Genomic DNA, 23,067 nt, shown 5'->3' on the forward strand with positions numbered 1-23,067 from the left:
AATGGAGGAAATGGATGGGACAGGAAGAAAAGATTTCACTCCATCTTCCATATAAGCACTTGGAATCAGCGTGCCCTTAAGTCTTACGGGAATGTGCCATGAGAAGCGCTGTATATGTAATACCGATGTCAAGAAAAAGAAACCTCATTCAAAGGTGGCTGTAGAAGGGGAATTTTCAGGTATCCCTCTCAACTCTGTAATATATCTTCCCAGGCTTGCAAAAAAAATCTGTGTTTCCTTTCTGAGAGCAAACTTAACAATGAACTACTACCTGGCCATTAAATAAATATACATGTGACACCTAAAATTCATTGAGGGAAGGACATGAGCTTCAGGGAGGAAGCTGCCCATCACTTCCCACTGGTCCTTAATCCCAACCTGGTTCTTCCTGTAGTCCTGCTGGGAGTGTCTCAGGACCCTGTAGCAGAGGCGGCAGATGTGTCTGAAGGGTGCATGCCGCTGGTCCCCCAGCTCCTCCAGACGTAGCATCGGGCCGTCACCACAGTCTGTGAATGGGGCCTGTAACAACTTGAAGATCTGTTTGCAGAAAGAAAAGAATAAAAACTGCCATCACCTACTGTTTTAAGGGCTAACCTTCTCTTTGGAAGTAATATAACCTCAAGGGTGGCTAAACGATATAGGAAAATCTCCCTATGCAAACAATCATGAACCTGAAAACTGCATTCATTCCATCAACTGGGACTGGCTCCTGCCTGAATTCAGTCCTCCTGGACCTAACTGGTCCTCAAATACTTGAAAATGCAGTGTTTCAAGCAGTGCCTGAGAGCACAGACTCTGGAATCAGCAGATTCTAGGTTGAAATTACACATCTTTATTACTTTCCTACAGGTACAGATCATGGTCAAGGTAACCTTCAGTTTTCTCAGAAGTAATATGGAGAGAGTAATACCTAGCTCACAAGGGTGTTGTAAGGATTAAAGTAGACAGTAAGTGTCAGGTCATAAGTGCAGTGCTCACACGAGTGCTCAACGAAGGCTCCTCCACAGTTTCAGACCCTCTAGGAATCACTACTGTGGAAAAGAGCACGGGCATTAAGCCAGAGGTCTTATTTGGCAGTTGTCACATGAAACGGCAGGGCGTAATTTATTCTGGGACTTTAAACCCTTGTTGCAACAGGATGGAGTGTTAATAAATATTGTCTATCACAGTCCAAAAGGGGAAAGGATTCTCAAATCCAAGCTCCTAGGGAGAACTATGGGCCTTGTAACTAACACGTTTTTCTTTTGGCTCTAGTGGCCCCGCCTCCAGCAGCTTAGAGAACTGTACGGCATACGTCTCCACATGCTTCATCTACCCTGGACGTGTCCACTTTTCTCCCTCTAATTTATTTCTACCCCAGTTTATTCTAATTTATTTCTACCCCAGTTTATTTAACTTTATATCAAATTACATCATCTATGTATTTTCTGTGAGTTCATTTTATTCTCTACTCATTCTTCGTTTACAGGAAGATTTTTTGGTGACTTATTATGGTCCCCAGAAGAGCCTCCACAGGCCTTCTGAGTTTATCATATACTCCAAACCTCCCAGATACATGAAATAACCTTAAGGATACACTGCACTTGATATTATTTGTGAGGAAAATAAAGTTGTCAACTGAATTCTTGTTGGGGTTCCTAACAGGTAAATTCTCACACGGCAGATATTCAACAAGCGTGTTAACGATCAACTGAACTTTCAAACCATGAAAAGATGCAGGAAACTTGAATGCATTTTACTAAGTGAAAGAATAAAATCTGAAAAAGGTACATACAGTACGATTCTAACTATATGACATTCTGGAAAAGGCAAAACTATGAAGACAATAAAAAGATCAATGGGCCATCATCAAAAGATCTACAAACAGTAAACGCTGGAGAGGGTGTGGAGAAAAGGGAACCCTTCTGCACTGTTGGTGGGAACGTAAACTGATACAGCCACTATGGAGAACAGCATGGAGGTTCCTTAAAAAACTAGAACTACCATATGACCCAGCAATCCCACTACTGGGCACATACCCTGAGAAAACCATAATTCAAAGAGTCATGCACCACAATGTTCACTGCAGCACTATTTACAACAGCCAGGATGTGGAAGCAACCTAAGTGTCCATCAAGAGATGAATGGATAAAGAAAATGTGGCACATATATGCAACGGAATACTACTCAGCCATAAAAAGAAACGAAATTGAGTTATTTGTAGTGAGGTGGATGGACCTACAGTCTCATACAGAGTGAAGTTAAGTCAAAAAGAGAAAAACAATCACCGTATGCTAACACATATATATGGGATCTAAAAAAAAAAATGGTTCTGAAGAACCCAAGGGCAGGACAGGAATAAAGACGCAGATGTAGAGAAAGGAACTGAGGACACGGGGAGGGGGAAGGGTAAGCTGGGACAAAGTGAGAGAGCGGCATGGACATATATATACTACAAAATGTAAAAATAGATAGCTAGTGGGAAGCAGCCGCATAGCACAGGGAGATCAGCTCGGTGCTTTGAGTCCACCTAGAGGGGATAGGAAGCGCGGGAGGGAGACGCAAGAGGGAGGAGATATGGGGATATATGTATATGTACGGCTGATTCACTTTGTTATACAGCAGAAACTAACACACCATTGTAAAGCAATTATACTCCAATAAAGATGTTAAAAAAAAAGATCAATGGTTGCTTGCAAAGGCTTGGGGGAAAGGGAGGGACAAACAGGCAGAGCACAGAGGATTTTTAGGGCAATGAAACTACTCTGTATGATGTGATAATAATGGATACATGTGATTATACATTTGTTCAAACCCAGAGCATGTACAACACCAAGAGTGAACCCTAATGTAAACTATAGACTTTGGACAATTATGATGTGTCAGTGTAGGTTCATCAGCTATAACCAACGTACCTCTCTGGTGGGGATGCTAATAACAGGGAAGGCTGTGGATGTGTGGAGGTATGAGGTACCCGGGGAATCTCTGTACTTTCCACTCACTTTTGCTGTGAACTTAAAACTGCTCTAAAAAATTAAGTCTATTTTTTTTTTTTAAGTCAATGGATCAAGCCTGCGAGGTGGAAATCATTCACATCCCTCTCTAAGAGCAGGGATACCACTGATTTCTTATAAAGCCAACCCAATATGTCACCACTTACTGACCTGCTTGAGAATATTCTGTTCTCTCATCAGCTTCTGCCGTTCTCTGTTGGGCTTAGAGAAGACCACTTCAAGAACATCTTGACCGGAATTAGTTCCACCAGTGACAAAGTAAACCAAGTCTTCAAGCAGCTTGGTTACAGATCTTAGGAGGAAAAAAGCTATTAGATATGGGAAGTGTTTGATGTGCGACAGTCTGAAAGCTTCACCTTGGAAGCCTTTGGGCCAAAGGAACCAGTTAAGCAGAAGCAAACCCATTCTCCCAGTTTCCTTGAACTTGTCAGCTGAGGCCAATTACCAATAAGAGTGAAATAGAGACAATACCTAGTTGTCCACAAAAGCATTATCACCTTCACAGAATATTAGATGTTACATTTTAACTCAGGGTAACCTCAACCCCTGACATTCAGTAAGATAGTTCCAGAGACCAAGTTGGAGACAGGGAAACAGACAAAGAAGGAGATATTTACAAGTTTAGAGACTTTCAGAACACTCAAAGCAAAAGTAACTATTTCTTGAAAACCACAGGTTGAAGCGACCCACAAATGCTAAGGCCTGCTGCTCTCACACGGAGCTCTTCCAAGCACCCTCTCTCTCTGCAAGGGATTTCAAAAACCCACAGGGGGTGAAAATGAGCATGTCCGCTTCTGGCAGGGAGCCGTCACCTTCTTTCATTCTGGGTGATGGTGCCCTTCTCCAGCTTCCCAGCTATGGAGCCCAGCACCTTGCTGGCATCATTGGCAAAGTCCAGGTCCCGAACCTCAGCAGGAGAGACTGGAACTATGGCAAATGCTTCTTTGTCCTCCTTCACGGGAGAGGTTCCAATCTGAAAAGCAAGATGGTCTTTGTGGAATAGCCTCTTAGACTGAGAGGGTAAGACATTCATCAAACACTGTATTTATGGGACATGGGCAATCCAAAAAGCCTAGAGCTCTCTTGTGGTTCAAATAAACGGACATAGAAAAACACCTGGAAAGATGTACCCCAAATCATCAACAGCTGTTACCTCTAGAGGTTGGTATTGTGGAGAAAAGGCAGGAAATGGGGCAGTACTACGATTTTATAGCTTCATTTGTTACAGGGAGCATCTGAGACTTTTGTAATTTAAAAACACATTTATAAATACACAGGGAAAAAAATCAAATGTACAAAATGGTAATTCTTGCTCCTGAGAGTATTATAAGGGTAGACACTGCACCGACCTTTTAGCTTTCCTATATATCTGAAAATGTTCATTAAAGTAGAGGAAAAAATTCCAATAATCTTCCCCGTCACCAAAAAATATTATGTGAGAGTATAATTCCATTTTTTAAAAAGAAAAACCCTATGTCTGTGTATTTATGCTCTATGATCCTGAACAAGGTGAGAAAGGAGAGGTGGGCTTCAGGGAGAGAAATTAAAGAGGTTGGAAGGACTTTCAAGAAATAAAAGTACACATTTAAATACAAAGAGAAATAAAGAAATAATAAAGATTGGGGGAAATCAACTAGGTATGTGATGTATGTCAAGGCACAAGCAAACATTCCCCCAGCCAAAATGAGCCTTCAGACAGATATGAAATCCAGACAATTGTTCAACCTTTAGGGCAGAAGCTACGGAATAAAATAAAAGGTCCTAGTTATTTCAAAAGCCCTGGGCTTGCTTTAGCCAGGTCCCTTGGAAAGAATTCTTTCATCACATTCAAGTTTGTCCGCCACCACGCTCCTGCCGAAGCAACAACTTCAGACCTCCATACGCCTCCATCTGCCCTCAAAGGAGCCCTTTTAGCGGGAGCATGAGACCGAGGGAGGCAGCCAAGTTCGGGGACTTACTTTTAGCATCACGGGTTTTTCTTCTTCCTTGTCAATGGGGATATTTGTGCTGTGAACCCAGGTATTAGTACACAGGTGTCTGAGCCGGACATATGAGTTTCTAAAGGAAAAGAAAAAAAAAGAAAAAGGATTTTAGGGACAGGGCTATTTAGGTTCTCTATAGCCACTGGCCTAGAATACACCCTATTAGAATCAAAAAAGGATACCAAAATGGTTTTCTGCAACACACACTGGACAGCATAAACTTAAGAGCAAACGGTTCTGGTCCAAGATACACCTTGACACATCTACAGTGGCAAACCATTCATAACCACTCTAAGGTGACTGTCTCATGCTGTATTTCCAAATGCAGCCACACCTCATTCTATCATGTTTGGCTCTACTGCCCTTATCAGACACTGGTTTTCTGTTTTTTAACAAATCAAAGGTTTGTTCATCATGCAAGTCTATAGGTTCCATTTTGGCAATAAAGTATTTTTAAATTAAATATGTACATTGTTTTTTAAGACATAATGCTACTGCACAATTAATAGGTAACAGTGTAATGTAAACGTGACTTTCATATGCACTGTGAAACCCCCAGATTTGTGTGACTTGCTTTATTGTGATACTCGCTTTATTGCGATAGTCTGGAACTGAAACCACAGTATTTCTGAGGTATGCGTGTATAAAATTATACACTGTTAATGACTATCTCTGAACAGAGCATGAGACAGAGTAACCAAAAGTATTTACTGAGGACCTACTAGTGCTTATCATGAGAGATGATAAAGCAGTAATTGAAATTTTCATATGGATCAATATAGCAAAAAATAAAACCATAAAATGCCTGGAAGAAAATGTGAGTAAAAATTTAATAATCTTGTGAGAGGGAAAGCCTTTTGAAGCACATAACAAAATACAAGATTTCCAAATTTCAGAAGCAAAAGATGGATACATCTTACTACATAGTTTAAATTTTACATTTCCATACAGCAAAAGTAGAAAAAAGTTTAAAAACCGTCATGAACAAAACTGAAAGAAAAATGACAACCTGGGAAAATAAAAGATTAATATACAGTATAAAAGGGTAGTAATCCACATATATAGAGAAATCTTAAAAATCCGTAAGACAAACATCATGAATATTGGAAATGAAAATAGAACACGTACACAAACCAGTAATTTAACAAAGAAACATAAATGACCAATAAACATCAAAGTACATATTCAGCTTCCTCAATTTATACAAATTAAAACAATATATCATTTTATTGTATCATATCCCAAAGATCCTGGAAACTGATATAACCCAGCACTTAGAGCTTAGAGAGCTTACAGAGCTTAGAGAAATGAGTTCTACACACTCATGGTAAGAGTGTCAACAGGTTAAACTCTGGAAGAGAGTCTGGCACTTTGTATAACATGTAAAATGTATCTACCTTCTCATCTAGCAATCTCACTTTTATATTTCTTAAGAGATGACAGCACAGGTGCAAAATGAGGCAGAAAGATGTTCAACAAAGCATTATTTATAATAGTTAAAATCTTGCAAACAACCCAATGTCTCAGTAATGGGCTAGTTAATTATAAGTATGTAAGACAGAATAGTACAGAGTTCTTTAAAATGATTACAATCGATATTTATTCACTTGGAAGTATGTACAGTACATATTGTTCAATGGGAAAAATGTTAAAAATAGCTTATGATTCATTTATGATAAATTATACACAGGTTATCTGTGTGCCCAGAGACGTGCCTGAAACTACAGAAAACCACAATGTTTGTCGTAGTTACCGCCGAATGGTTAGATTTTATGTAATTTTTTACTTGTCTCTTTGTTCTCCATGAGATTTTAAAATATTTTTATTGTTGTTTCTTTTTATGATGAGCAGGGATCATTTTACAATGTTTTTCAAATTTGCTCTTCTTTTAAAGAAGTAGCGACATATAATACTTGCTCTGAAGGAATCTATCATCACATTAGTGAGATGAAATGAACGCACGCCAAGCAAAAGTAACAGGAGACATACGTTAGAAAGGCTTTAAGATGGGAGACAGTCAAGGTAAGTACTTTTAGAGGAGGAGATTAAGGAGGCTTCAGGGAGTCATGGAATATTTTTGTTACAGAAAACTTGAGCTGGAACTGTAAACACTGGTGGGACCAGAGCAGAAAGGACAGCATGGAAGTCATTTGCATTAAGAGGAATTGAGAACAACAGCATCCCAAGTTCATGGGAAAGGGGCACGGGGGAGGGCACATTAAACCAGGCACATCTCTTCAGTAGATCCTCTAACTTCCTTCATTTTAACTGTCTTGGAAATTACAAGTGGTATTTACTCTGAATAGCACGAATATAAATTAAACAACATGAACAAGGAATTTGACAGAGATTTGCATTTTTTCTTCTGAGGAACTTGGATTCATTTTCTTATTTTCAAAGTACAACTGAAAGCATGGAGCTTAACTTTTACTTGGATGATTGACTACATTCTATAGAGTTCTATGTCAAAGTTCATTTAAAATACCAAGGGCATTCTGTCTATTCATCTGAAGTCTCATTCCCAATTCTTAGCTCAAAAGTCATGATATCAGGACAACTGCAAAAGAGCCACAAAGCTGGATGCTCTCCCAATGTTCAGTTATTGCATCTAATTTGCATAAATTGCGATTTTACTATCTTGCTTATTATATCCAGGACTTGTCACTATCCCTTTCAGTTTGTCTTGAAAGCATTCTTTCAACCAATGACTATTACAAAAAAGTTCTTTACTGGTAACATTTCAGGTACTTTCATGTATCTACCGCCAGACTTTCTGACCTTCAAAGAAGCAAAATTTAGCACAACTCTAAGATGGAGGGAAATGTGTGTGCTCCTCCTAAAATTTTTATGACTCCACTGAATCAATGAATAAGAGGCCCTGTTCACTTCTGGCTCTGAGGTTGGTGGCCAAGGGCAAGAACAGATAAAAATTTAGAAAGCTAAGACCAAGTCCAAGATCATAACTAATAATAAACACATTGGTAAACCAAGCCAAACACTTTTTCCAGAGTGAACACAAGGCTTCCCTTGCTTATGAGTTTACTATCAGTCTGTCTATGGACAACTGCCCACAAAGAATGTTTTCCAACAGAGAAACAGTAATGAATCAAGGGGATACAGAAGCAGGGCTCTACAGCCAACCAAAGCTGTTTGGCAAGCTGACCTAGGAATTCAAACTTCCCCTCCCCACGGGATCATGGGGATTTCCAACCCACTGGGGCATACGGCCAACTGGCACCTCATTCCACTTCACCAAGGGAATGCCATGAAATATCTCCTGACGGATATTTTACATCACATGGTTCTGTTCTTTGCTAACCCTTACAAACAAAAAACTTAGCAAATAAAACTAACGTCATTGCCTTGTCGTCCGGGAGCCTAAAAACAAAATCCATTAAAGAACTTCCAGAGTAGAGGACACAACACAGGGAAAAGTACTTAAACCAAAACGCAATTGGATTCTATAATCCCTACGCCTATCTAGGTAGCCAGTGAGAAAGGACACTTCACAAAAGCTATCTACCCTACTTCAAACCATATTTTAAAAGATGACCTCCAAATCGATCAAAGATCTAAGTGAAAAGAGCACGAACTACTAAAACTCTCAGAAGAAAACATTAGCATCAAATCTTTGTGACCTTGGATTAGGCAACAGTTTCTTATAAAGCAAAAGCGTAAGTAGCCAAAAGCAAAAGTAGATAAACTGGACTTCAACAAAATTAAAAACTTTTGTGGTTCACAAGACACCACCAAGAAAGTGAAGAAATCGACAGAATGGGAGAAAATACTTGCAAATCATAACTGATAAGGAGTTTGTAATAAAGAACATTTAATACTCAATAATAAGACACATAACCCTTTTGTTAAGTGGCCAAAAAATAATGGGCAAAGGATCTGAAAAGATGTGTGTCCACAAGTGATATACAAATGATCGATAAACACATAAGATCATCATCATTAGCCATCAGAGAAATTCAAGTCAAAATTACAATGAGATACCACTGCACAGTTACTAGGATGGCTCAAATGTAAAAAAGATAAACAAGCGTCGGAGAGAAATTAGAACTCTCATATACAGCTGGTGGGAATATAAAACTATAAATGTAAAGCTGGCAGTTCCTCAAATGTTAGACATACAGTTACCACACAGCCCACTAATTCCACTCCTAGGTATAGACCCATGAGAAATGAAAATATATATCCAAGCAAAAATGTGTACACAAATGTTCACAGAAAAGCCAGAAAAAGGCAAATAACCCAAATGGCCATCACCTAATAAGTTAATAAATAAAATGTGACATAACCATACAGTGGAATCTGATTCAGGAATAAAATGAAATGAAGAATACATGCTACAAAATGGATGAATCTTACAAACAATGCTAAGTGAAAGAAGCCAGTCACAAAAAAGCCATTCCATTTATATGAAATGTCCAGAACAGGCAGATCAATAGAGACAAAATGCAGATTAGCCTAAGGCTGAGGGTGGAGCCTGGGGAAATGAGAGGGACTGCCAATGGGTGCGGTGCTCCTTCTTGGGGTGATGAAATTGTTCTAAAATCGATTGTGCTGATGGTTGCCCAACTCTGCTAATCTACTAAAAACCAATGAATTGAGCACTTCCAGTAGGTGAATTGTACGATACATGAATTATATCTCAATATATCATTTCTTTTAAAAAAAAGCAATCTACATCAGGACAAACTTGGAGTACGCGAAGCTGTGCTCATACTTAGGATTTAATAGGAGGACATCTCCAGCTTTTCCCAGATTCTCAAGGGGTTAATGACCCAGCAGAGGGTAAGAACCAGCGATCATTGTGCTGAATAGCAATGAACAGCCTCCTTGTAAGGTTCTCTTCTTGTGGACACTGCCTTCTGTTTATCACTCTGAGAGGGACAGGAAGAGTAACCAGTACCAGAGCAGGTTCTCCTCTAATTCTTTTTTTTTTTTTTTTAATTTCATGTTTTGGCATTTTTGTTAGCGTTAATCATTCCCTTCTCTGCCATCTAATTTTATTAAGCACCTAAGGGTCTAGTGTATGCTAGACACTTGGATACGAACCTCTCCATAGCCGTCACTTTCTTTACAATTCCTTTAATGTTTCCTATAACACAATATTTAAGAACATAGTCTTCTGTGTTACACAGACACTTCTGTGTTCTTCTCCTGTTGTAACAGCACCCAAGCTGCAGTTACCACTTTCACAGCCCAGCTCTGGCTGAGCAGGCAAACAGCAATGATATACAGGAACAATGAAACACAAAGGAATCCTCAGAGAGAGGGGCCCTGTGTAAAACCTCCCAGGGCCAGGGAGACTTCCACTACCCAAGGCTGTGTCCAACAGTCAGAATTGCCAGAACAGCCCTATCTGGCTCTGCAACGGTGCTCGCTGACTTGTGATAAGTTGTTTAAATTCTCTGAGCCTCATTTCTTTACCTCTAGGAAAGGTCAAATAATAATACCTATCTCACAGGGGTTTTGGTGAAGGTGAAATTATATAACATGAGTATTTAGCGTTATAGATGGCATGTAGTCAGCACTCAACAAGTGTTAGCCACCATTAATACCGTTGTTGATTTTTTTGTTTTTTCAAGACTTTTTTTTTTAATGTGGACCATTTTGAAAGTCTTTATTGAATTTGTTACAATATTGCTTCTGCTTTTATGTTTTGGTTTTTTGGCCCCGAGGCAAGTGGGATCTTAGCTCCCCGACCACGGATTGATCCTGCACCCCCTGCATTGGAAGGTGAAGTCTTAACCACTGGACCACCAGGGGAAGTCCCTGCTGATTTTAAGAGTGAGCTTTTGTTCCATTTACGGTCTAGTAAATGGAAATGCTTCTTTAGGCAACAAAACTAAAAGTCAAATTTAATAAAATAACCAAAGAAGACTGGTCTGATTTCTCAATACCTTTAATAAAACTTACTGTGCACTGAGTGAATTTCAAATGTTCCATTTTCTAGAATTTCTTTTCAATTGTTTATTCAATTGACCAGGAGATCTCTCAGATTTGGAAAGGAGGGAGAGAGTAAAGGAAACTAGAAATATTGAGCTACTTAAGCTTAATGTTTGGTTTGTTCACCTAAACATACAACGTCTCACCTAACCACTGACTACTGAGAACTTACAACTGATAAGCCATGGAAAAAAGAAAAAAGAAGAATCAGATGTCATTTCAATGGGCAAGCAAAACAAATCCTTTACCAAATCCTGTACAAAAGCTTCAGGAACAACGGTGATGTTTTGGATTCTAAGAACCCCAGCCAGGCCGCATATACCACCCTGACTCATTTGAGATAAGCCGTTTTGGACTCATACCTTGGGACAAGGCTATCGCCTCCACGGAGGGTGGTGGGATCTAGCTCAAAGATGGAGGAGATGTCATTGCCTTCGGGCACAGAGACCAGGGAGTACACCATCTTTTCTTGGGCGTTTCGCAACCTGCTCCGGGAGGCATCCTGATCAGAGTCCAGCTGAGGAGGAAAAGTCATCATGTCAAGGACTGCACATGCCACAGCCTTCCCTCACTACAATCACTGCACAGTCCACAGGAACAGGGAAGAAACAATAGTGAGCATCAGTAGTTGGCAGGAGAAGCACCACAGTTTCAGAGCAGTCATCAAAGATGATAGTTGGCCACCCACACCAAGAATGTTTACACTCTACCTCCTGGTGTTGCAATAAAAATGCTTAAGCAACGTGGGGTTGCATTACTAGCTCTCCAGGGGCAGAGTGCTACTGGCGGTACATCCCGGTGCAGCGGTCGGGAGAGAGGAAAAGCAGTGTGAGAAACTTCGCCTGCCGATTTTGTTACCGGTGGTTGTGTTAACCTACAGTGAAACTGTCTAGCAAGAATATGATACAGCTCACTTCCCAGGAGAAAAAAGCAATGCAATGAAATAAACCAGAATCCAAGTGTTTGTAAGCAGCTATCCCCGGTGGCCAGGAAAAATATTTGAGAAGTCAGACTAGCCCTGAAAAAATGTTCCCAATTAATCAATTGCTGACAACAATTCAGGGGAAAAGGGGCCCCTCCTGCTGCGTGAGGGATTTGGCTGAGACTGAAGAAAATCTCTGACAGTGAAGGCTGAAGAACAAGGATGAAAGCTTTCCCAAGAAACTGTAAAAACACATCTAGTCTCCAAAGGCCATCTGCCTAAGAAGACGGAAGCTGCATGCCGAGCCTAGCGCCTGCTCTGACAGGCTTCACAAGGTGGCTCTCCGCCGTGTGACTCTATACGGGATCATTTTTCATGTTTAACATCCTTGCAAGATAACAATATCCACCTGTATGTACCAGGAAAATAACATTTCCCTTGTCTCTATCTTGCTTTGCTTAGGCTGAGGCCCTGCTTCCTTTCCAAATGGAATGGAGAAAAGAAAAGCAAATCTAACAGGCAAAGGAGAGAGCGTTAAGACAATTTCATTCCATGGGGCCTGAGTTCTAGGACTGTAGGCAACAGCTTGCTTGTTCAGTTCATCAGCAGCCCCAGTCTTTGTCTATAAAAAAAAATTTAAAAAAATAAAAAGGAAGGAAGGGAGGGAGTGACGGAAGAAAGAAAAGAAAATGCAAACAATTCTTCTGATACCCCAAACCTCTGTCTCCCCCTCACACTCCCTCCTTCTCACACCCTGTACCTCTGGCTAAACAAACCCCCATTCGTCATTCCACCTACACTAACGTAAGACTCCACTGGAGAGGTTCAGGACATCTCCAAGAGCTCAGCTCAGGGGAAAGCACTCGGAACAGAATTTGTCCTCTTCTAACCACTGTTGCCTGCAAAGGGTTGCACACACCACTTTCAAAATAAACCCTGCCCTGGTTCTGGTGTGAGACACGGGGCTCAGCTACAGACTGGCAGTTAAATTTCAGACCTGCCACACACCCGAAGAAAAATGCCAACTGCACTGAGTCCACTGCATCTGGACTGTGACTGAGCAAGGCGCCCTCATCCTCCCGAGCGCAGTCGGCGTTTGCCATCTAGTGGGAGGAAAGGCACATGTGCAGAAGGCCGTCAGACAAGAGCCAGCCTCGGGTTGTTCTTTCTGTCCCTGTGGCATCAAGCCCGTGGCTCAAGGGGACTGCTGAATTTAGAAAGAGGAGAGCAACAAAGCCAAATGGAGTCCCAGGCAAAACCACAGGCACTGGGTGCCAGTCTCAGGAAATACGCGACCAATAAGCAGAGCAGAAAGAGAGGCTTCCTCTCCCACACTCCCGAGTCTCCCAACCAAGAAGAGGGTGAAGGGTGCAGGACCCTCCCAATGCTGACACCTTCCTCCCAGAGGCAGGAGCTGCGCTGCTGTCCTTGTGGGTGCGGGGTGAGCCCCCCCCCCACCACACCCCTCCTCCACGCGAGGACCGCCACCCAAGCAACACCCCGAGTAGCCAGAGCAATGCAGCCCAGATCTGCAGCCAGACCCACTGGCACATGGCACTGCCTTGGCACGCAGAAACACGAAAGAGTAGAAAGATGACTACACTCCCAGAGACCCTGAGGCCTGTGGCCAGTGAGGACCACTCTCTGCTCCTTCACCCGTCAAACAAAGATGGAGAGACCTGTCCCAATTCCTTCATGCAACTGCTGTGCAGCCCAGAGGAACTCTGGTGGATGGAAAGGCACTGAAAATGGTAATCATCCTTTGCAACTTACAAAAATGCCATTTATTAAGCGTTTACTATGGGCTAGGCACTTCATTTGCACAACATCTCACTTCGTCCTTACAATCAGCCCACTGTCCACAACTACAGATGAGGGAATTCAGTCTCAGAGAGGGCAAGTAACCTGTCCAGAGTCACACAGCTCATAAGCGGTGGGTCCGCTATTTAAACCCAAATCTGTCTCTCTCTCGTCCTACTTTTGATCACTGTGTCCTTCCCCCTGCACTGCATGTGCCTGTCTTTCCCTCGCACGTGAACAGGCCAGGAGAGCAGTCCTGTTCCACAGAGTTCAAGGTTCACTCGGACATCAGCTCTCCCTGAAAGAAGCCATGGTTCTCTTTCAAAGTCACCTCTGAGGGGAGCCTTAGTCCCCTAGCAAGTCCCGCAACTAACTAATGGTGGGACACCCTTAGCTAGAACTCTGCGTTTCTTCCAAAGCTAACATTCTGCCCAAACCTAATTAGAAGGTTCATGGCTGCTGCAGAATTCACAGCACTTTCGTTGACAATTACGTTCTGTATCATCTCTACCCCAACTCCCTTCATTAATGTACCTATGCTAATGTCCAATTTTTTCAAAATTTTATGAAAAATAACACCCTCACTACCACCTAGCATATTCACCATCAAGATGTTCACATGGACACACAACGTCAAACAGAGCAGCAACCGTTTGGGTCTTTGTTTTGTTAATCCTAGACCAGAATGAAGCACTCCACAAGAGAACTGCATGACTTACACCCATCATTTCCCTGTAACACAACCACTTCCCTCTTCAACCCGTAACTGTGGACACCTGAACCCCCAACCCAAGTGCCTCCATATCAGCATTAATTGGCAAAATGGCTTCCAAAGAAGGATCCAGCTGGCATTAAAATTCCAAAGCACACAATAAGGTCTATTTCTGACTTTGCAGAAAGGACAGATGGTTAGACAACTGAGTGCCTAATCAGCGGTCATGCCTCATGTGCTACCTCCACACTCTAAATGACAGTGTCCGCCTTGTACACTCATTCCTTGAAGACATGTGAGTGAGTCATAGATTCAGGTCAACAGCAATGAGACACTGGCATGTAAAATGCTGGCTTCTACAGGAACCATCACTGTCTCCAACCTAGCAGTATTCCAAGAGATACCGTGAACTTCTGCAACTTAGAGGTGGAGACCCCTTGACTAAGCACACAGAAAGAGCATCATGACCAACAGTCTCTTGGACCAACCAGGACACAAGGGGATATGACTTGCCCTCAAGGGAAGCACAGAACAAGATCCTCTGTTAAGGCAGCATAAGCTCTCCCCTTCCCCAGCACTCAGTGACCACAGGGGCAGTTTCTTACATGGGGTTCCAGATCACATGTCCTCACCCTACCAGATGAAGACAAGAAGGCTCTTGTCCATACTTACTGAGGGCTGAAACTCCAGGCATTCTTCCTCAAAGTCAGGGTCTACCTGATGAAAAAGAATCATTAGGAAATTAAAACATCCATTGCTTTCTCAAGGACTTGGCCCCGCTAGCAGGAGACTTCAAGGCCTGCGAATATCTTTGGACAGCTAAGAACTTCTCCCTTCCCTCTGTTCACGAAACCAGCATGCCACAATCACAACACACGTCACACGAGTACAACACACATGGAACAATCTACCAGTCACCGATAGACGGCTCTCAAATGTAGACAGAGGAACACAAAGAATCCACTAGCAAAGCAACAGTTAAAAGCCTGAAATAAATAAAAGATCAGTATCCAGTGATTGATAATCCTGCTTATTTCTAGTTAGAAATAAAAAAATGTCTGGCTTCCAGCAAGAACTACATTCGCCCCAGGACATAACAGATAATGCAGCCACCAATGATCTTTGGCAAACCGTGTAATCAACATTTCTCACAGCTGGTTAGCTGGGTCCATAATTTCCTACGGCTCCAATTTAAATTTCAACTTAGTCTTAATCTTCGGCTCTTCAATATTTCAAAACCATCAGTTCATACAAGTGTCAGGCATCCCAGGGGGGGTTGGAACATTTAGATTCAGCCTTCCTTGGGGTCAGCTGCAGAAGCAACACTGACACCCAGGCATCACCTTGAAAAACTCTGAGCAGTCTCACCAGTGGTACCAGATGACAGGAGGTGTCCCTTGATGTACGGCTAGAATCTGGTATGAATATGCATCGTACATCTTCCAGCAGATCAGAGTAAAACTCAACATCTGTCACACAGTAACACGGCTCCTTAATTTAATACAAAAACTAAAAGGGAAATTCCTCCCATCCTTCAGTGTTGAGTCTTGCCTTTCCTCAAAAACCCTTCACGGTCATTTAAAATACATTGCCTTGATTTTTTACATTCCTGTAAGTAAAAGACCCTGTCTATTCCACTAAAGCTCTGAGTAACCAGGCTGTATAAAATTACGTAATTCTTTATGGGCTTTAATGCTTCCAGCTTTACATACCATGTTTCACTGTGGCCAAGTCTTGGTCATTCATGTTAGGATCAGGGTTGGTAAATAAGATGCGGTGAGAGTAGTAAACAAGAGCAAAATGGAAAGATAATCCTAAAACCCTGATTAGCATTATTTTTTTTAAGATCGATTCTCTTAGCCACTGTCAAATACAGCTGACCCTTGAACAATGCGGGAGTTAACACGTGTATAATTTACAGCTAGCCCTCCAAACCTGCGGCTCCCCATCTGCAGTTCTCCTGCATTCTCGGATTCAACCGGCCACAGACCGCGTAGCACTGCAGTGTTTACCACTGAAAAATATCCACAGGTAACTGGACCCGTTCAGAGTTCAAACCCGCGTCGTTCAGAGTCAAATGTATACAACACAGCATTATTAAGTAAAGTCACCAGGATGGACATTACATTCCCACGACAGCGTTATTTTCTAACTGACCTCCTCCCCCACAGCTTGATCGGAATCCCTGTCAAATACTAAAATGTGTTCACGATTTTTGCCTCTTCTTGTCTATAAGCAGGGAAGTGAGGTGGAAGGAAACAGAAAAGCAAAAGGAAAAGCTATAGGTAACTGAGCATTAGCCTCAGCCCCTAACTACTCAATGGCTATAGGTAAGTGAGGAAAGAGCAGTACATCATCCTTGAAAGAGAAAAACTATGGGGCTGCCACTTACCTCTGCTGCTAAGTAATGCCCTGTAGCAAGATGCTTGAAACGGAAGAGGCTGTTCCAATATCCTGCTCCACCCCGACACGGGTCATGCTGGACCACCTGCAACAGGAGTGGAAGAAATGTCAATCCAAATAAGGGCGGCGCTGAATCTGAGCCACCACCCAGAAGTCATAGTGCAGGAGCCGTATTTAAGCTGAAAAAAATCATTAGCTTCCAACAAACGCGTAACAAGTATCATATGTATTGTTAAGCAACGTTTCTCCAGAGAAAAAAGAGTCCCCTAATTAACATGAAACGGTTGTAAGACAAAGTTCAGTGGTTTTCGGATTATTTGCCTTAATCATAAGGAAGAAGTTAAGATCCTGGACTTCAACCACAAAAGGCGAAACAAGCAACAAAAAAGAAGAACCTCATGGAAAACTGTAACGGCAATTTATCCACGCACTATAATACATCCACACGCCTGTGCTTTGAAACGGGACACTCACAGTGCCTGGGCCAATTCAGCCTACAGATAAATGTAACCGTAGCTTCTGCTCATGATGGAATAACTGGCACTGGGAGTTGCTGCCATAAATAGACACCTCACACAATACATGAACATGCCACAGACAACGAGAAAACTGAGTAAGATATACAAAACAACTGGGTTCAGATGTTGGATGACAGGGAGCGCACAACTGTGATCGGGAAATAAGGACAGGGAAATAAGGTGATCTCCACGACTGCTCCAGCTTTCTGCTGGGAGGTCCCCTCTCTGGACAGTGGCATCGAGAAGAAGCATTCAAGCAGAGGAGACCACTCTCACTGAGGTGAGGAGATATGTCAGAACTCAAGGAGGCTGAGGTGACTGGAATTTGTCAGGGCAGAATACAGAGCTCCCCAGAAAACAATTTCCAGAAATCTGCAAAGGGGCCTCCTTTAGTCTTTGGTTAAATACCAAGCTGCATATGTGTAAGGCGAGACCCCACAAGGCCAAATAAAAAACGAGGGGGTAGTCGTAAGCTCAACAATCCAGGGGTTCACACAGGACTAGAAGGTGTTCTGATTCTAACAAGCCAGAGGAGAGGCCGGTTGAACACCTGGGGCATTCAGTATCGATGTCAAAAGGCTCACACCTTAGTAGCAGGGCTAGTCTAGCCCTAAAAAAATGCTACAGTACACTTGACCTAATGACGCTTTAAAACAAACCTCCAAAGGATCAAAGTGATCTACAAGTAACTTTCTTTGTCTGGCAAAACAAAATTCAATACTCTTTAAAGGAAGGCAACAGATCCAGAGAGTCAACAAAGGAGCACCACAACATTGAGCATACTGTCATAAAGCAGCAGACAGGCAAGAATCAGGAAAATGCAGCCTGTCAGACAATACCGAATGACCCAGTATGTCCATGTGGGTTGGTGGAGGCTAGAGAAGTATGTAACAGTGACCCTCAAATTTTCCCGTTTTGATACATACCCACACATTTTGAGAAACTCAGTGGTTTCAAAGTAGGATAAATACACATACACACACTCACATGATGCATCAAGACACATCATAATTAGGTTAACGTAAACCAGAAATAAAAAGAAAAAATTCTACAGTAGCTAGGGAAAAAAAGAGACACTATATGCAGGGAACAAAAGAAAAGAAAACCGCTGAATTCACATCAGAAAGTAATGCGTGCAAGACAACAATGGATGAACGCCTTCAAGTACAAAAAGAAATAACTGTCTATGTAAAATTCTACACTCAACAAAAATATCCTTCATGAATGAAAGCCAGATGGAGAAATCAGAACCTTTAAAACATTGCGGGTGGGAACATACAATAGTGCCCTCAAGACAGTCTGGCATTTCCTCAAAAGGTTAAACAAAGTAACCACATGACCCACAATTCCACTCCTGAGAGAACTGAAACTCCTCACAGAAACTTCTGCATGAATGTTCACAGCAGCATTATTCACAACAGCCAAAAAGCAGAAACAATCCAAATGCCCATGAATAGTAAATAAAATATGGTATATCCATACAGTGGAATATTATTTGACAATAAAAAGAAATGAAATACAGATATGCATGGCAACGTGGATAAACTTTGAAAACTTTATCCTAGGTAAGAGAAGTCAGGTACAAAAGGACCACATATTGTAGGACACCATTTAGATGAAATGTTCAACCTGGGCAAATCTAGAGAGAAAGTGGACCAGTTACCAGAGGTGGGGAGGGGCAAATGTGAAGAGAAATGAGCTGTGAATGCTATGGCTCAGGGATTCTTTTGGGTCAACTAAAAACCACTGAGAACTACACACTGTACATTTCTGAATTGTGTGACATATGAATTGTATCTCAATGAGGCTGTTATTTTCAAAAATGAAAAATAAACTGATCTTTTTAAATGAAGGTGAAATAAAGATATTCATGGACAAATATAAAGTTGTTTTCTTGTCTTCAAATGAGAGCTGAGAGAATTGGCCAGTGGCAGACCTGCACTACAGAAATGATAAGGGAGTTCTTTAGGCTGAAGGAAAATGATTCCAGACGAAAACTCAAATCTACACCAAAAAATGAAGAGCTGGAGATGATGACTATGTGGGTAAAAGACTCCTGTCCTCTCGTTTTTCCATGTTTTTAAAATGCAAGTGACTCCTTAAACAAGGCAAAAAAAATAAAAATGCACTGTGGAGTTTACAGCATATATAGAATAAAATGCAAGAGAATGTCACCACAAAGGACAGGAAGGGAGAAACAGAAGAGCAGCTGACCCTTGAATAACATGAGCTTGAACTGTAAGGGTCCACTTACACATGGATTTTTTCAATATTAAATACTGCAGTGCTACATGGTTGGATGAATCCACGAATACAGAGGAACCACGAACACAGAGGGCTATTAGTTATACGTGGATTTTTAACCATGTGGAGGGTCAGTGCCCCTAACACCCGTGTTGTTCAAGATTCAACTGTATACTATCGTGAGGTTCTACCATCACGTGTAAAAAGTTATGACGATATGTAAAATTGATTGGCAATGAGGTGAAGACGTATAATGAAAACCCTAAATCATGACCAGAAATATAAAACACATGGTGTTGCCTTCCTTCTTTTATTTGGAAGGGACACTTATGTTTCTAAAATCCTCAAGAAGAAAATAAAAAAGGAAGACGTTCCGTGCTTCCCTAGAGTATTCAGAGGGAAAACTGGCAGGGAACAGTTTGGCGGGGGAGTAAAAATCAGACAGCTGTTGCTTCTCAGACGATAAAATATAGAAGATGTTCTACAGTGGACTTCTGGGTTAAGTTAGCCCATACTGCAAAAACTCTCCCCAAAAGGTTGACGTGTTTAATTCATTTCAATCAGTTTGTGAGTTAAGAAGACATGGTACTTGCTTTTAAGGTTCTAAAGTCAGTCACAGTGACTTCCGTAGGGTTCTGACATTTCTAATACTTTTTTCGTTTATGAATTAAGTCCCAAGTCCCTACAGCCTGGATATATTGCCCTTCAGGATCTGGTCTCCTAAAACAGTTTCTATCTTATTTCGCATGACTATCCTCTGTTCCTCATCAAATGAGGTTACTGAGTTCTAACCCAAGGTTGCCTCACATTTCCAATTCCACGTTAGTTTCTTACAGGAAGTGACTTACTCCATTCATCCCTTCCGTCTGAAATATAGGTCATCCCGTCAGCACCAGCTCAGACGCTACCTCCTTCAGGAAGTCTTCCTTAACCCCTTGCCCTCCCTCATCTACACATCCAGAGGACAGGGAATGTGCCTCTTTGTGCTTTGGAGGTGTAGATACTTTGCCCTCCAGTATCTTTCCATCCTATCACCAATGTGCAGTCACCTACAAATTGTGATGGGATACGCACTTGATTACATATTGCTGTGATAGATAACTGAGCAAGGGAAAGAAAAAAAAAACAGAAGGGAGAGATGATCAGATGATCCAGAGGAAGCAATTTCTAACTTCAGTTGGGAGTTGGCTTCCAAGGTAGCTATTATTTTCCTCCACAGGAACATCTGGCATCCTTCGGATATGGCGTGATGTGTTTGTTTCTCTAAGTCATCCCAAGTCATCCATTGTTTTTGGAACAAGGTGGGTTTAAGTACCTGGGTGTGACTTATTCCTATAAATCCATGAATCCTTTCTCCCTGCCTGCCCCACCCCATCCCTTACCTCCACCTCCCACAGGGCTTTTGAACTAGTGGCAGATGTGGCTGACTGCCGGCCAGTAGTTCTCAGGAAGACATGCTGCTTCTTCCTGTGCTCGTCACAGGTGAGAAACTTCTCCTGCTCGGCGTGGAACAGCCTCACCACGTCACCCTAAAAGTCAACACACGCAGGAATTAAGGAAAACGCATTTAAAAAGAGAACCAAAGAGGACCCAAGTGCTGCCCAGCCTGTAACGTATCAAACTTACCCCCTTTAATATGTCATCTTTGTTATCACTCCATTTCATGAAAAGGACTATTTTCCAGCTTGTATTGCAGTTGACGGAATTGACCTAGAAAACAAATTAGAGTTATTATTTCACATACCCCTCAACAACTGTGGTTTCCTGTGCCCAAATGCCTTATTTCTGCCCAAGAAATAAGGCTGTGCTTCAGCCCTCCAAGCCTAAAGACGGACATCGTTAAGATCATAGAACTTGCCAACTCAATTGGCCTGATAGAAGTCTTCGTAGTAAATGGTTCATTTGTACCAGTCAGTATGTATGCTGCAACTCTGGCTAACAGAACCAAGCTTCCTGCCCCCCCTGGAATGATATCTTCTTCTTCTTTTTTCCCCAAGTCTCTTGTACTACAGCCAAAAAGTAAAGGCCCAGTGAAAACAATATGTATAAAATGAGATGAGCTACAAAGGCAAAAAAAAAAAAAAAAAAAGTCCAATGTATACATCCTAAAATGTTAATGATACAGCCATTGCTTGTACACGAAATATATGCCAGGCACTGGGCTAACATTCACTAATATATTTTATCCTCAGCAACACCCTAAAAAATAGCAATAGCCATCATGCCCATTTCAGAGGTAGGAAAAGTGATGCCCAGGGAGACTGGGTAATGAACCCACAGTCACAGAGGTAGGGAAGGGCAGATTCAGGATTTGAATCCGTATCTGTCTGTTTCCAGAGCTTACGTCCTCCAAACAAACATTAGGCAAACATTTATGTCACAATCAAGTTATTGCCCTTGTGTCCTATAATTGCCAATTAAGTTAAGTAGAGGTACTGCCAAAAGTAAAATGTCACTCTCACAGGGCTGCCGATGGCCGGCAGTGTCCCCTTCTTATGAATTAGCAAAAGACACACTCTTTAGGGAGACCAATTAGAAAAGGGTACCCCTCTGGCCAAAAACACTTGGTAAAGGGGGCCCTTCTCTCGTTAAAGAAATTAGAAAATAATCCCCCAGGGATACAAAGCTTAGCAAGCTGAGCCCTCAGGTGACTATCAGCTCCCACCCAATGAACAGGCTTATATAACCTCATGTGGCAGGCCTGGCTCTCGGTTTGTTCCCCTGCAGCATGGGTACACTGCCCCGAGTCACTACTCAAGTCGCTGTGAGCACACACATGCTCTGGCCCCAGGAAGGTTTGCTCCTGCAGCATATGCCTGCCCACAAGCCATAACTTGATTTCCCTCACCTCGTTGCAGCCTGGGTTATCCACCAGCTGATGACTGCTGGCATGTAAGGGCTGGCCAGCATTCACGGGGTTCAGAACAACCTTGTCACCTATGACCACCTGGAAAGGAAAGGACCAACAGAGCATTTCACAAAACAGGTCAGGACTGCAGACTGACCAGTGGCTAGTTCTGGCAGGAGTTGTTAAGAGCCTGCATAGAAGGCGGCCCAGCTTCCAGCAAGTAGAATGATACAGCACAAATGCACAATTAACTCAGCTCAATATTCCATCATTACCTAAACGGGAAAAGAATTTGAAAAAGAATGGATACTTGTATGGGTATAACTAAATCACTTTGCTATACACCTGTAACTAACACATCATTGTTAATCAACTATATTCCAATATAAAATAAAAATTTTTAAATATATTAAGAATGGAATTTCAAAAGAATTTTTAAAAAAGATTTTAAAACCCCAAAGCCTGACCCTGACCAGGAAGGGGTGATGTTCACAAGCCTAAGGGTAAATTTCTGCCCACAATTGTCAATGATTATCCAAAGGCAATCTCCAAGTCAGTGCAGAGCAGGAAGAAAAAAATCATATCTTCGTTAGCTTCAGTTAAGGCACTTGTACAAATCAGCTCTAACTAAATATTAAGAGTAGAAGCAGATTATTGCCTGAAGTAAGTCTTTATCTTTGAAAGAAT

At 41.9% G+C, this 23,067-nt stretch overlaps 1 protein-coding gene across 3 annotated transcripts in view; it reads right to left on the reverse strand.

Moving 5' to 3' along the window:
* ITPR1 (inositol 1,4,5-trisphosphate receptor type 1) overlaps nucleotides 1-23,067 on the reverse strand; it is a 303,138-nt gene that overhangs the window by 164,957 nt on the left and 115,114 nt on the right. For 2 of the 3 annotated variants that reach the window (XM_007453070.1, XM_007453068.1), the window contains exons 6-14: nucleotides 22,381-22,479; nucleotides 21,159-21,242; nucleotides 20,915-21,061; nucleotides 16,760-16,855; nucleotides 11,296-11,450; nucleotides 4,952-5,051; nucleotides 3,806-3,966; nucleotides 3,144-3,285; nucleotides 379-537 (exon numbers count right to left, since the gene is read on the reverse strand). In XM_007453070.1, the coding sequence (XP_007453132.1) occupies nucleotides 379-537; nucleotides 3,144-3,285; nucleotides 3,806-3,966; nucleotides 4,952-5,051; nucleotides 11,296-11,450; nucleotides 16,760-16,855; nucleotides 20,915-21,061; nucleotides 21,159-21,242; nucleotides 22,381-22,479 (1,143 nt within the window). Of the gene's footprint in view, nucleotides 1-378; nucleotides 538-3,143; nucleotides 3,286-3,805; nucleotides 3,967-4,951; nucleotides 5,052-11,295; nucleotides 11,451-15,039; nucleotides 15,085-16,759; nucleotides 16,856-20,914; nucleotides 21,062-21,158; nucleotides 21,243-22,380; nucleotides 22,480-23,067 lie in introns of all 3 variants that reach the window. The other variant, XM_007453069.1, reaches the window with a different exon arrangement.

Source organism: Lipotes vexillifer, unplaced genomic scaffold, assembly GCF_000442215.2.
Source record: "Lipotes vexillifer unplaced genomic scaffold, Lipotes_vexillifer_v1.1 scaffold1105, whole genome shotgun sequence".
Lineage (NCBI taxonomy): Eukaryota > Metazoa > Chordata > Mammalia > Artiodactyla > Lipotidae > Lipotes > Lipotes vexillifer.